This window comes from Aythya fuligula, chromosome 3 (genome assembly GCF_009819795.1).
Source record: "Aythya fuligula isolate bAytFul2 chromosome 3, bAytFul2.pri, whole genome shotgun sequence".
NCBI lineage: Eukaryota > Metazoa > Chordata > Aves > Anseriformes > Anatidae > Aythya > Aythya fuligula.
The window spans coordinates 113,555,863-113,570,332 of record NC_045561.1 but is presented as its reverse complement, the minus strand read 5'-3'; the positions used below and the strand labels follow the sequence as shown (position 1 = coordinate 113,570,332).

The following is a 14,470-nucleotide window of genomic DNA, read 5'->3' as shown; positions in this document are numbered from 1 at the left end:
AAACAAATGGACACAAAAGCAAAAAGGAAACCCCAGGGTTGTCTAGACTAACTTGAAAACTTGTTCTTGTTAAGTACCCCCCAAAAAACAAAACAGACTAAAAAAGCAATGAACACAGAGAAGTTCCAACTGTTATCTGCAGCAAGGCTTGGACAGAGTTTTGGGACAGCTACTTTCATCTGAATGTATCACGGCAAAATGGAAGCAACTTGATCTTTGCTTTCCTTTTTATGTGCACCAATACAAGCCAGTTGAATTGCACTACTTGTGTGAGCAGGGTCCCGTACGTTGTATGATTGCAACTGTATCTGGAGTTCATGGTTAGTTGTTAAAAAATAAAAGGGAATGCAGCCTTTGCCTTGCATCACCATGCTTCTCCTGATAGCTGGGGAGTCCGTTCTCTCCTCATTGGCAAAAGAACTCGCTATTAAAACACTTCAGACAAAAAAAAAAAAAAAAAAAAAAAAAAAAAAGGTGGGGGGGATTTTTTTTGTGTGTAAAAAGTACATCTTAAATATGAAACAAGGTAAAATGGTTCCAAGAAAAAAATAATATGTGCTTTGATCCACATAATCTGAAACATGGGTGGTGGTGTGTTGGTAACTCTCGTGTTATTTATGGCCATTATCATCCCATCTACACAGTTGCACATATCGGTAAAATCTTTCCTTTTTTTTTTTCTTTTTTTTTTTTTAGGAAAAAAGAATAAAAACAAAAACAAAAACCAGGCACTTCGTAGTTAGTCGACCGTTTGTTTTTTGGCTCGCGGAGGTCGGGCCGGGCAGAAGAAATCTCAGTACGGCCTCCAAACGGACTCATCCATTCTGCCACTAGAATTCAAAACGGTTGGGGAGCTGCTGTGGCTGCCATCCGCCTCCACACCGTCACTCTGGTTGGGCAAGTTAGGGTTTAGCAGCGTGCTGCCGTTGGCCGTGGTGGTGCATGGAGGAAGCATCCTGGAGGGGGAGCGGTCCCCTCCCGGCACCATGGGGAACTGGTATGATCCTGACGAAGTGCCATAGTAGAGATATGGAGTGCTGCTGGTCTGGAAAGGTCCACTTTGGTTTTGGGAAGAGCCGGGGTAGGGTGGTGGTAGGTAGGTGTGGTAGTGAGTGGTTGCGGACATACCCAGTGACATGCCTGAGGTGACTGGCGGTGTATAGGTAAAGGTGGCTGGATAGTGCATTCGTGGGTTGGAGAAGCGGCTCTCAGTGAGGGATGAAATGCTTGTGAACTGCCTGGGATCTGAAAATGGGCCCAGCTCTGAAGCACCTAAAAAATTATAACAGAAGACGGGGGAAAACAATTCTGTAAATACCATTTTTTGTATCAAGTGATGATAGATTCTTTTATTTTTTTTTAAGAAAACCCACTTCTTTTGGCCCCCAAAAGAACAGTAGATCATATCAAATAACACATTGCAAGGAACAGAGTCATACATCTCTCTTCTACAAGTGCTGGGCCAAATTCATCCCTAGTCTGACTCCCCTGATGCCAATGGAGGGAGCGGCATTGCCAACCCAAAGCGTTCCAAGGTCACAAGTCAGGCCCGGAAAAAAAAAAAAAAAACTTCTCAAAAATTGAGAGTTTGAAAAAGAGCCAAAAATAGAAACGTGGACTTGTATTTGATTTGCCTTCTGCTTTCTGAGCTTTGAGGGTGCGCTTGGGTCGTGTGGATCCAGCTGTTTGCTGCGGCCTCTCTGGAAACCAAGGTCTGGTTTTATGCGAAAAGCTGGGGTTCCCACCTCAGCACGCGCCTCCAGGAGCTGGGGTTTGGGGTAAAAAGGGCAATTATCGTGCAACTTGTAATAAACGTACGGCAGTTGGCAACACCGAGTGAGCTGCACCACTGACACCAGTGGAGTTACACCGGGGGTGACCGAGCCCCGCTTCTTGCCTCGAAGCGACTTATTTAGGTGGGGGCTGACAAATGGCATTTGCTGTGTCTCAAGGGTTTCAAAGTGGGCCCGGCCACTGAGCTGATAGCAAAGATGCAAATTTTACTTCGCAGGGCAGTCTGTGGAAAATTACAACCCCAGCACTCACTTTGCTATTGAAAGAAGCTGTTTTCCTATATAGCCTGTGCAGTCTGGTTGAAAAAAAAGACCACACAGTTTATGGCTACTGTAAACGTCTGGATGGTAACACTGCGAATTTGATTCTAACACAAAACAGGGATGGGTAAACTCATTTTGCCTAATTCCTAATCCCACATCAAACGGCCAAAGTTTAGGAGCAGAACTGGAAAGCAAACGTTAGCAGCTTGGTGATCTGCTTAGGAGACTGCGGGGTGGACAGGAGCAGAAAAAAAGGTTGGTGGAAGCTTGCGCCGCGAGCCAGAGAAGCAGGGAAACATAAGGGTGTGGGAAAAGGGACAAAGAGAAATAGAAAAAGCCCAGTGGAAAAGTACGGTGCAGAACAGAGGCAACTGCTTCAGCCAATATGCAGTAGGTACATGTACGCATATCTACAGAAAGATGGAAAGAGAGGGATGTAATGAAAGGAAAAACCCACGACGCCAAATCGGCTCCCCCTGCGCTTCCCAGCTGACACGTCTACAGCTTTACGAGCCTTCAGATCCACCTCTTGCCAAGCTGCTGAATCTGATTTGCTTTAAAGGGAAACGCGGGGTCCTGTAGGTGCCAAACTGATTTACTAAGCACTGGAACACCCCTCACAGCCCAGCGCAGGATGTAGCACTGCTCCTCCTTGCAGACGGGTTTGGGATCTGAGCTGCAGATACCAGGGTGCGCAAGAGACTCAGCCCCTGCCACCTTGTGTGGTGCGTTTTGTGTCTTAAACCACAATTCTCTCCCGTTCTGCCAGCCCACATAGCCTACTCCATCAATTCAAGGCTGTATCAGACAATATCTAAGCAGCAGCAGGACAAAGTGAAGCTCCGGCACAGGCAGGATTCAGAGAGGAGGAACTGGGCCGCTGCCAGCCAGGAGCCCGACTCCCGCAGCTTGAAACCTGGGGATTATAACACGCCGTCTCACGAGACACCGCGAGCATGGAGCTTTACATGGGCAGTAAAAGCCCGTTTTTAACTCCTGATGACAATGTGATTACTATTAGCTTTATCTGGAACCGAATCAGTGACCTAGGGGTGAATGGGTCTGTCTCCATCATCAAGCCCTGAAACCACAGCAGCGTGGAATGTAATATAACTTGTACCTTTACAGCAAACACTCCGCTGCTTGATGCAACTTCTTTCGTTCCCAACTGCAAACAATAGCCAGAGGCGATACCACCCAGATTCAAAGCTGTAATTTTGGAACACTATCCTGTATATTGTGAACAGGTCTGATATGTATCTGGAAATATAGGGTTAGAACATAATTTCCCCAGCTGCTCAAAATACCGAGTTTCAATCTGCTACTGCTTACTCCCCCCTCCTTTTTTTTTTTTTTTTTTCTTTTTAATTGTTATTGCAACTCTCTCAACATGAACAGAGTTGCTTTTAGTTTACCCCAATAGAAGCTAAACAAGAATTTTACAATCAAAGGTAGACCTGTTATGAGCGCAAGGGTGTAGAAGAGCACTGGCATTTTTGGTTTCTTTGCAGCTGACACATTTTTTTTTCATTTTAATAACAGTACTATCCACACAGTCTTACACATTAAAAGCTGATCTCCTTTTCGGGGCTAGATCCAAACATTATTCAGCTGGATGCTGCCAACAGATCACGCATGTCCTGTATGACCAGGACTGTGCACACCACATTCAAGCATCTCTAATATGGGGCTACAGACCTCCTTACATACTTAGTAAATTTACGCTTGTTTCTTTTTACTGTTTACTGCCTGTGCAAAGCACAATCCTATTTTTTTACCCAAAGGCCAAATAACTATTGCCCTTTCTTATCTGCCTCATAGCTGTGTCTGCACCACTCCTGCACACTCAGGTCTCTAACCCACTTTTGCCAAAATACCTATCGCTATCTTCGTAACACCCTGCAACAGGTTTTGTTCCTCCCTCAGCCTTCTACATCGCCATTGTGTAAAGATATTTATTTTGGAGACCCGAAGAAGTTTTCTATGATTCATATTGTAAAACCTCTTTTCTAACTGAGGCTGGAAACTATTTAAAAAGTCATCTCTAAAAGTCAGCTTCTCGCCATCCTCACTGCTTGGCAATCTCACTGATGCTGTATCACCCTCCTCCCCCTCTTCTCTGGGCTCCCTCTTTCTCTTGTGTGAGGGTTGACTTTGGTTCTAACTTGCAAACACCAGATGCATATTCATGTATGCATGGTTAGCTCTTTGCTGGACTGGGAACACAAGCAGCTTTTCTGGGTACGGCACCCATCTTTGTATATCTGCTCGTACCCAAGCAGCAGTGTTGATCGGCAATATAGCAACATGACAGCGCAAGTAAATAATTTATTTATTCCTCTCCCCGGCAGGATTAAAGATTTATGCTAATTTTTCCACTGTCAGAGCAAGAAAATAATTTGCATCTATGAATTCCCACTCTCGTGATAGCGTATATTAAACGGGGGAAGCACAGATCCTCCGCCCTTCACCATGGCCGCAAAATTGCGAAACCACAGTGGTGTAGAAAGAATCGCCTTTCTTCCATGCTGCCCGAAAGAGAAACACGACAACAAGCACAGAGAGTGATCTTCTCTTCCCCTCAGAAGCTGATCAATTTGCAGCGTTTGACAACACAAAACCAACATGTTTCACATGCAAAAGCTTAACCTCTGAAGGAGCACAGGGTAAACCTTTTTAAAATCTAGATTCCTCTCTAAGGTAACCTGGCACTCAGGTTTTTTGAGAGATACATGCTTAGAGCAGAAACGTGGTAACGTTAATGTGCCAATATATATGCTCCGATACTAGATTCAAGAATACTTCACCAGTGTGTTTCATATTTAGAATAAGAACAATTAAAATTCCATGTGGTTTCACTTATTTTGATGCAGAAGCCTCATTAAAAACCCTAGACTTGGGGATTTGCCAAGAGCCGACTAAAATAGTTTTGCATTCGCCTTTAAAAGACAGTTTTACCTGTGGCAGCTTTGCAGCTCTGCAGCTCGGAGCTGAGCGAGTGCCGTGGTCATTTCGCTCTTTCAGTTTACAGATGCCAGCTAATGCCAGTTAATGTTCACTTCTCAATTAATACGCTGTGCTTGTGGTTTGCAGAAAACAAGGCAACAAATTTCTGCCAGGTTTACAGCACTTTGGCCAATCACTTCCAATTATTAAAGATCATAACGTCCTGTGGATAGGTTAACTCCTTGTGGGCACAGTAAGCTGACGTCAGCTTTAAAGAGCTGTAGGGTAAGTTTGTAGCTAACAAATATTGCAATTTCTTTATCATTTCTGCAATTTGCTTTGTCGCTTTATGCTATAAAGTCATTAGCAAAAAGACAAAGGACCCCTTGGTTTATTTCGCATGTCTGACAGGGAAATGTCTAGCACATCGGGTCAATGCATCACAAGATGCAAGAAGACAGAGCGTGGTGGTGTTTTAAAGTCACTGAACAGACTGTCTCAAGGAAATTCAGTTCCATAAATATTTACCAGCAACTAAATGATCCACTTGTCTTTTTGGGGAACCTCAGTGCTAAGTCTTATGAAGTAGATATTAAATTTTATTTTTTTTTTTGTTCATTTGTTTGATTCAAGCTGGGATATAGCTCTAATTATTCTACCACAGCTTTTTTTTTTTTTTTTTTTTTTTTTCCCCTAACATTTACGTCTATGAATTGTATGTGCAGCTTGGACTACTTACAGCTGATAAAATCGCCTGGTATGAAGCATGCCACACACTTCACATTATGAGACGATTTTCAGTCTCGTACAGCTTTGCCAAACTTTAAATGTTCTGGCTGAAATTGTCCATGCTGGGCGTCTGTCTCGGGCTAAATTGTGATTTATGCATTTATTTGTTTTTAAAATTTCAGCTGAAACTCTTCTGCTGGGAAAAATATATTGTTTTACTAATCTTAAACTCTGAGAAGTCTCCCTTTGAAAAGCTGTACCAGTTCCATGCTTTGAAGTAAGGACTTGAACTTTGGAATAGGAGTGGCTTTTGTTGTGAGAGATGTTGCCACGAAAATCCAGCTAAATATGAACAAACTATAAGCATTCTGCCTAAAATGGGCAGAAGACACTGTGTCCCCACAAAGACACTTGTCCAGAGACTGCAAGAAAATTGAGGAGTCCTGAGTCTCATTTTCTGAAATGCTGGCAAGTATTAGCGACACACAGGGACATCCCTACCCCTCCTCACACCAGTCCTGACCAAGAGTTCTTCCCTGACTGCCAACGGCTGCTCCATGAGCTGGAATGGCAGCAGCCTGCATAAAAGGAGATAAATGATGGTTTGAGTGGATGTTTGTGTGATATTGCAAGGAAAATTTGGGAAGGGTTATTTGGGGTTTGCTTTTTTTAAAAAAAAAAAAAAATCTAAGAAACTATACACAAAGCCAGGGACAAACTAAAGAATATCATTGAGGTTAGCATGTGAAGAATGAGAAAAGTAGGAAATATCAGCGTTCAAGTTACTTCTCCACATGCATTTTGAGACAGCACTGAATCACAGGGGAGCATGCTATTGCTTTTACACGATCCCTCCTGAAGGCAGCACACAAGCAGACCTCTGTGGACGAGTATCAGAGCCGTGTAATAAAAAAGACATCTATCTATCTCCCAGACCCACTGTTGAAAGAGGGAACAAGACCAGGGAGACCTGACTATTTTTCTGAGCAAACGGGACTTTTTGCATGTTTCTGCCTCACAGTTCCAGCGTGACTCAGCCAAAATCTCTTTACATCAGATTTTTACAGGTGGTGACTGCCAGTCCTTTCCTTGGTTTCTGTGCCCAGCAAAGATGCTGGATGCTGATTTGCACGTGTGCTAAATGTTCACAGCTGCAGCTGAAGCTCAGATCTGAACATTAAGTTAAATGCAGAAAAAATGTCATGCTGTAGGTGACAGAAAAAAAGGGGGAATGAATTACATTACACCTTAGAGTCAGTCTTGGTACTCTTTTTTAAGTAAGTTCTTTCATTCTTGGGAATATTGCACCGCAACGAACTGCATACAAATGCCATGGCAGAAATATTAGAGCAAAGCCCATCAAGAAATTAAGAATTCCTTCTTCAGAGAAAAATTTAATGCTCTGCAACAAGCAAAGCCTGGGGAAATGCAAAGAACAAGAAGAAAACAAAATATTGAAGAGCTGCTCATTAAGTTAGCACTGTCCATCCTGCACACTGAATGAGGCAGGAATCCCGTGGGAAAAGTATCATGTGATCCTGTAATTAAAATCTGTAATATAATGCATAAGCAGAATGAGGCTGATTTAAGGTTGCACAGGCAATGTAAGCACTGACATTTCCCAATTTCTGAGCACTCAGTTTTGCAATCTCCAGAATTCTTTCTGATGTGTTTGCATGGGGTAGTGATTTTTTGGTAGCTGTAACTCCAAGTATGCTCCTCCATCAGGGGAAGAGTTTTACTTCGCTCTTCATTTTGTTAAATTCTTGTCACCTGCCTCTGTGAATAAGCTTTTAGTGAATCACACACAGCATGATCCTGCTCCCAGCTCCTTCCAGGTCAGTCTTTGGTTCTCCAAAGGCTTCATACCAGTATGGATGCAACTGCGGGATGGAGCTTGGGACTGTGATTCCCAGGGACCCCAAGACATCTCCTCGTGCATCCATTCCTTGTTAGTCCCTGAATCCTACAAATTCAAGCCCCATGCCGGAGCTCAGGGACGCTCCTCCCAAGCATATGGCTATGTGCCGCATGGGTCATGCAGCACCATTGAAATAGCACCCAGAGCTCTGCCCACCTGCTTTTGGTCAACTTTTGGGTTGACTGTGCTTTGTTTGAATGCTTGCAAGCTTTTAAGGTCGGAAATTGTGTGTTTTCAAATGTCCTTTCCTACCCTTTAATTCAATAAAAATTTCAACATTCAGAAAAAAATAGAGGGGGGGAAAGGGAGGTTCTTAATTTTTTGCATTTTTTTTCCCACCTCGCAGGTCTCTCTGCAAACAATAGCGGCAGGAAAGGTGTGAACTGCCCCCCCCTCCTCTTTTCTTCACCTCAACAAGGTGTTAACTTCAAGGCCTAGTTGGGACCATTTAAACTGCAGCATTATTAAGCACAGCAGCCTCACAAAAGTCAGGCAAGGAGGGAACATTTTAACCCCTTCAGAGCCTCACACAACACACGAGAACCTAAATCTAGCACATCTCCTCGGGCCGTCCCTCTGCACCTTAGCTCACACCTAAACCCATGCCTCCTGGTATTTAGGTAACAGGACTTTGGCACCTCAAATACCACGGATTAATTTACAGATAGATGTTTTCATGGAGTTTATGGTGCGGCACCTAAGCTCTTTGCTGGGAGAAACACCCCATAAATAACGTAATTAGCATCGACCATTAAAGAACCACTCGTGCAACAGAAGGAGAGTGTTTCCCAGGCAGAGCTGTTACATTGCTTAATGTAAAAATGGGTCTCTGCACTTCTCCAGCCTGGGCTCCACCATGGGAGCTGGACTCGGTTGGACTGGATGAACTGTGCAGAAAGGAGGTGATGTTCTGGAAGCACCTAAGCCTTGCTGGGTCACACTGCATGCCCAAACACAGATCGCCGCTGTCTGTACCTCAAGAAGCAGCTCATCTGAAATTTAGCAGTATGAATGGGTAGAAATTGCTCCCTTGGGCAGAAAAAAGCACCCTCGGATGTGCTATTAGGAGCAGCACGGCAAAAGCCCAAGTCACCTGTGTCTCATTTAAAGATGCTGCCAGTTGTGAAACTTCACTTAGCCAGGAATCACACACCTCTCTAAGGAGAACCACACGAGGGGGACAAAATGTCATATTAAAGAAAAACGTTCTTGGCTTGTGGTTGTGGCCTGCAAGTCGTGCATGGTGGGGAGCTTCTGAACCTCTCCGTCACGGCTACCTCATCTTGGTGACTTCAGTCTCGGGTGATTCACGTGGAAAGGAATTGGTAATATTGTTTAAAGTTTGTTTAAAGTCTCACACCATATACGCATTACTTTGGAAGCAAGAAGCAAATCACATTTCCTGGAAATAAGTCTTTAGTAGTTCTGCAACGCTGCACGGCACACACACAAAGGCACGCAGGCGCGCACCGCTCGCCATTCACTTCTCCCCAGATTTTCCTGCCTGAATTTCAGCCGCTGCCGGTTTTCACAAGTCCCAGACAAAACGCATCAGAGGGAACATTTGAGGCTTTTCTTGGATAGCAACCTAAACAGAGTTGTATACATCAAGGGGGTGAAACCACAGGGCTGAGATCTGCGATGAATGTACGTACAGTAATGGAGAGCGTCAGCACAAGAATCCTCCACAAATCCAGTGAATGGGAAGATAATATACATTGGGGCTAGCAGTCGACTTCATTACTTTTTTTTTTTTTCAGAAAAATGTGCCTTAACTATCCAGTATAAATATTTGTTTCCAATGTTGTCATGAATTGTACTTTTCCACTGCATGCTAGCAACTCAGAAATACCATCTGATTCTCGAGCAGACGAAAAGAAACTGTGTTTTGCAGGGGCGGGTGGCGGGGGGGGAAGCCCTTGGCATTTCTCTGTAATTTCACCCTTTAAGCCCCTCTTTTTCCTCCCCATCCCAACTTTCTTTTCAAGCCCCGTTCAAATAATACACGTCCCTCCCGAGGACGAAGGACAGAGGATCCCTTGCTGCTTCTTGATTAAGAGCTTTTAAGAATCCGGGAAGGAAGATAGTCTTTGAAACTGGATCTACTGTAGGATGGGAGCCAGCACACAGGACACCGTGTCTTTCAGAAAGGGCCACACACAGTGCCACTCCAGTCATATGACTTCTCTGTCACATCCTGAAGCCATTTCCAGCTCGTGTGCGAGTTTGTACTCCCATTTAGAAGAGGATGGGATATATTGGGAACACACATATGGAAACACTTTCAGGGAATCAGTTTCCATGAAATCCATAATGAGCCAAGTGGCTTCAGATGTGGCAGCGTGCCTCAGATTAGCCAAAAAAAAAAAAAAAAAAGGGGGGGGGGGGGGGGAGAGAGAGAAAAAAAGAAGGACAAATCTACCCTTTCAGCCCTTATTTCAGTTGCAAGGGAAGAAGAAAAAAAAAATTAAAAACCACTAATGACTTATGGCTATCAAAACAGGGAGCCACAAAAAATACAAATACCGTGAGCACTTCTCCCGCCCCCAAATGGTGGCACTGCTATCAGCGGCCCCGCAGCTCCCAAAATCCCTGCCAGCATGGGCGTGCTGAGCTGGCGTGGGGTGGGCAGGGAGCCTGCCCTTTGATAACATTAAAATGCAATTGAAAGCCTTTCCGAAGCTGGTGGTGAGCTGTTCGTTAAGGAAAATCTCCTGAGAAAGGCTGTGTTCAGGAGGGGCATCCTCCGGAGCGGCATTGGTTATATGCGGGTTGTATTAAAAATGGGGATTTATGGCTGGGATGATGAGGTGGGTGTTCGGAGGTGATGTCGGGATGATGTACATCGCCAGCCCCGCATGCTCCAGCGGTGAGGCTGTGAAATTCAGGGGCAGCCCCCGGATGCCCTTGCTGATGGCTGCAAGGGACGGTCCCTGCAGCACCCTACTCATCCCAAACGGCACAGTGAAGGACTGGGAATGACAGCAGACCCCGCTGGGAGGAAAGCAGACCTCTCGACTGAGCTAGCATGATGCTGGGACCGGTTTGGGATGGCGAGGAAGTGGGAAGCACGGAGGAAGGAGCACAGAGCAAGTGGCAGGAGTTCAAACGGCGAGCGGAGAGATGCGACGTGCATCTCTACGACAGCTCGCTGCGTTTTTATCACGAGAAAATAACCAGGAATTTGGCTGCTAATTGGGGCCGTATCCTACAACCCCTACTTTTCCTGACAAACAAATTACTCCACAAATAGTCCCTCTGTTTTCAATAGGGTTATTTGTGGGAGGAGGGACCACCCAACATGAGAGAATCAGGCCCTCAGCTCCCTCCGTCTGGAGCTGGCTGAAACCTTCCCGAGGAAAATCAGAAAACAAAATCCCCACGAGCGGCGAAGCCTTTCCTTGCTGCTGCTGCTGCTCAGCCCTGGACTCGAAACGCCGTGGCAAGGTCTTGTGTGCTATTAATACAATGCTCTCCGCCACTTCCGCCTCCAGAAGTGGATTTGCGATTTGTTTCTCAGGCTGTTCTTTCCACTGGAGCCCAGCTCAGTAAACTAACTCGAAACTTCTGCATCAAGGAGAAGGTCTCTTTTAAAGTTTTGCTTGGCTTTGCTTTCAAAGCGGTGTCTGTATATTTTAGAATATGTAGAATTTTCCTTTGATTTAGACCTCGCTCTTAACAATAGACAAGAGAAGATTTCTCTACTGAGCGTCTTAAACAAAAACAAACATATTTTGGTTACCCAGGCCTTGTTCTCAAAATGCCTTTTTTTTTTTTTCTTTTTTTCTTTCCAGAGAAAAATCAAACCCTACAAATTGTAACGCTGCTGGCAAAAAATCCCCTTAGCCTCACGGACATAGATAGACCATTTTTTTCCCTTCCGACATGAACTAAACAATATTGTACACAGAGGAAGAAAAGGCATCTCCCCAGCCCCCAGACATTTACAAAAGACAAAATCCCCTCATCTAAACAACACAAAACATGCTCTTCTCCAAAATGACTATTTTTTTTTTCTTTTTCAGGAGACATCCCCAGCCTCAGTCCTTGCCCACTTCCACGGCCACGACGTTGGCTTTCCTCCTCCCCGGGACGCAGCCCCTGTCTCCGGAGGGTGAGCAGACACACCTCGCCCTGTAGGAAGGCAGCTGAAAGCCACTGCTTGTTTTCCAAGCGGGAGCTATGTGCAATGTGCAAGACCACAAGAGCAGCAGCTCTGAGGCTGATTAGAGTGCTTAACACATGGAGAGCTTCTGGATACCAGAGAAATTATAGGGAAGACACTGGGCAGGCATTGCCATCTTAGGTTAAGGTTTTTAGTACCGGGCAAAATAGGCTGTTGGTGTGAAAGCAGTGGAAAATAACTCGCCCAGCGACAGTGAGGTTTTTTCCTTCCAGTGCTGGGACTGGTGGGAACACCACATTTCCCCTAAGTACCACTAACAGCTGTAACGTCAAGCCTTGATAAGATTTTCAGGTCCATCAGTGTGGCTCAGACCCAGAGGCCGAAGGAATTCAGGAGGCTAAGGGAGCGCTTGCACGCTGCAAAGGAGCCCCACGGGGCAATGCAGCACTGACCCAAGGCGCTGTGCCCACTGCTGGACACCTTTGTGTATCAGGGACTGATTCGCTTTTTCTATTCAGCACTGCATCTCTTTAACAATTTGTGATTTTCAAACTCATGTTGTAAAACCACTGTAAAAACTTCTGTGTATTTTTTTTTTCATTTATTTCAAAGCCAACCTGAGTTTTTTTACCAAGTTACGGAAAGCTACTGCAAATTAAGTTACAACCCATCCTAAGCTTGTCCACACAGCGTTTCCATTCATAAGTTGAGCTGAAGCTTCAACCAGCCCAACTTTGAATGCTTCTCAATAGATGCTTCTTCTCCATAGTGTACAGTCTGAATATGGTTTTTATCCTCCCAGGAAACTGGTGATGAGAAAGAGAAACAGGCTTTGGTCTGTAATAGCTCACATCGCAAACATGCTTTAGGCTGTTTGCTGTATGGCAACTTCTGCGCTGCCACAAGCAGCTCAAATCACTATTGATGGTCTAAACTTAAAGTCAAGTTAGCCATGTCTCAGATAAACCACAGTAACAGTCACATGCATGGGCTGAGCTCATTGTAAATGCAAGATACGGCAATTCTGTAAAAGAGGATTAAGACTCGCTGCCTTGCACTTGACATAGGCTCTGAAGATACATTTTGCTAAAGCCCAACTCCTGCCTAGCCTGTAGTTCAGTCAGGATAACTTGTCTCGTCTCTGAATTTCCTTTATTTCAATAAGAAAGTGGGATGACTTCTAACTAGGCTGGCAAAAAAAAAAAAAAAATGCGCCATGGAGATATCGTACAAGATAGTTGCATATTGCCTTCCCCTCCCCCCCCCCAAAAAAAAAAAAAAAAAGAAAAAGAAAAGAAAGAAAAAAAAAGAAAAAAGTTATTTAGGAGTTGAGAAAGCTCACTTATCCATTAATACTGTTAAAACTGATGTCTTGCTTTCTGGCTCCTGATACTGATTTGTTTTGTGATCATGGGCATAAGATTTGATTTTCCTGGCTAAGGCGAATATTTAATACTTCTTATTAGCCAAGCGGCAAAGGTGAGTAACATGGTTTGGAAAACACTATGAAATCATTTGTTGGAAGGCTCTGCAAAGGTACAAAGATTAAAGGTAAACCTCATTAGACATTTCTGACAAGCTCTTTAGCAGGTGAAGACGCACAACATGTAGAAGTCAGAGTGAGGAGACTTAGCTTGAAATAAACTTTTACAGGCAGTCCAGATAACTGAAATAACAAGGAGGCATACGAGGCCAGCCGGCATTACCATCTTCAGCTGCTGGAGCCTGAATGCCCCTCGGGCTCACCCGCATAGCCGGCCGCAGAGAGGCAGAGGCTGGCCCGGCTGAGAACCAGGCGCTGGGCTCCAGCTCCACGGCAGCTGGAACGGTTCCTCCGTGGGCAAGGAGCCTTTCTTCAAAACAGCTCCAAGCCAGTCTGGCCCACCTACGTTGGCCAGGCCAAAGTAGGAATTGGTTGGGTTTGGACTACCCTTAAGCCCAGCTTCCTATCTAATTTTGGAATCTAATACGATGGGGCTCCTAATTAGGCTCCGGTGGTACTTAGATCCTCCCCTGCGCTCCTTTTCACCCATAAAAATAATCACGGGTTGGTTTTCAGCAGGAATCAAAATGAAAACAAAAACAAACAAAAAATCCCTTTCAAGAGAGATATTTGAGAGAGGAAGAGGGAAGAAAGGGGGAAGAGAGGTGCCTTTTTCCCATTGCCAGGATTCCTCTGTGGCTCCTCCAGACCTGCCAGTATCCACATCACAGTTCCCGGGGACTTCCTCTGCGGAGCTTGTGCGAGATGCTTCTTCCAATGAGCCATTTCATCTCGGGCTTATGTTGCACAGATTCTGGGTCAGCAGCCCTCCTGGTGTTTTGGAGGCACTTGCTTCCTTTCCTATTTGGTAAACCAGTCACCTTCTGCAGAAGGTCTCATTTTCAGTCCTCAGTCCCGAGTCCAGATCCCAGCTTTTGCTATCTGCGCCCTAAAGGCTACCTAAATATTTATGCTCCTTGTTGCAGAGGTCTCTGCTCTATATGGTCCCCTGACATGCTTTTTGCAGCTCTACATGTCCTTGTCAGTCAGAAACCGTCCTGCAGTGATGACTCCCACTTTATGGCCAGCAATCTAGTTAAAGAGCTCAGAGGTATTTTGAATGTATTCATCAATCCCCATCACTTCCGAAGCATTGTATTCTAAAATTTTTTACAATGTTAGTTCTGACCTTCTCTGTTTTTAAGTTT

The 14,470-nt window shown here is 44.8% G+C and overlaps 1 protein-coding gene across 4 annotated transcripts in view; it reads right to left on the bottom strand.

Moving 5' to 3' along the window:
* Positions 1-691: 691 nt before the first annotated feature.
* The window catches only part of RUNX2 (RUNX family transcription factor 2), a 148,883-nt gene continuing 135,104 nt past the window's right edge, over positions 692-14,470 (bottom strand). For all 4 annotated transcript variants that reach the window (XM_032184836.1, XM_032184838.1, XM_032184837.1 and 1 more), the window contains one exon: positions 692-1,272. In XM_032184836.1, the coding sequence (XP_032040727.1) occupies positions 794-1,272 (479 nt within the window). In that variant the 3' untranslated portion in view covers positions 692-793. The remainder of the gene's footprint in view (positions 1,273-14,470) is intronic.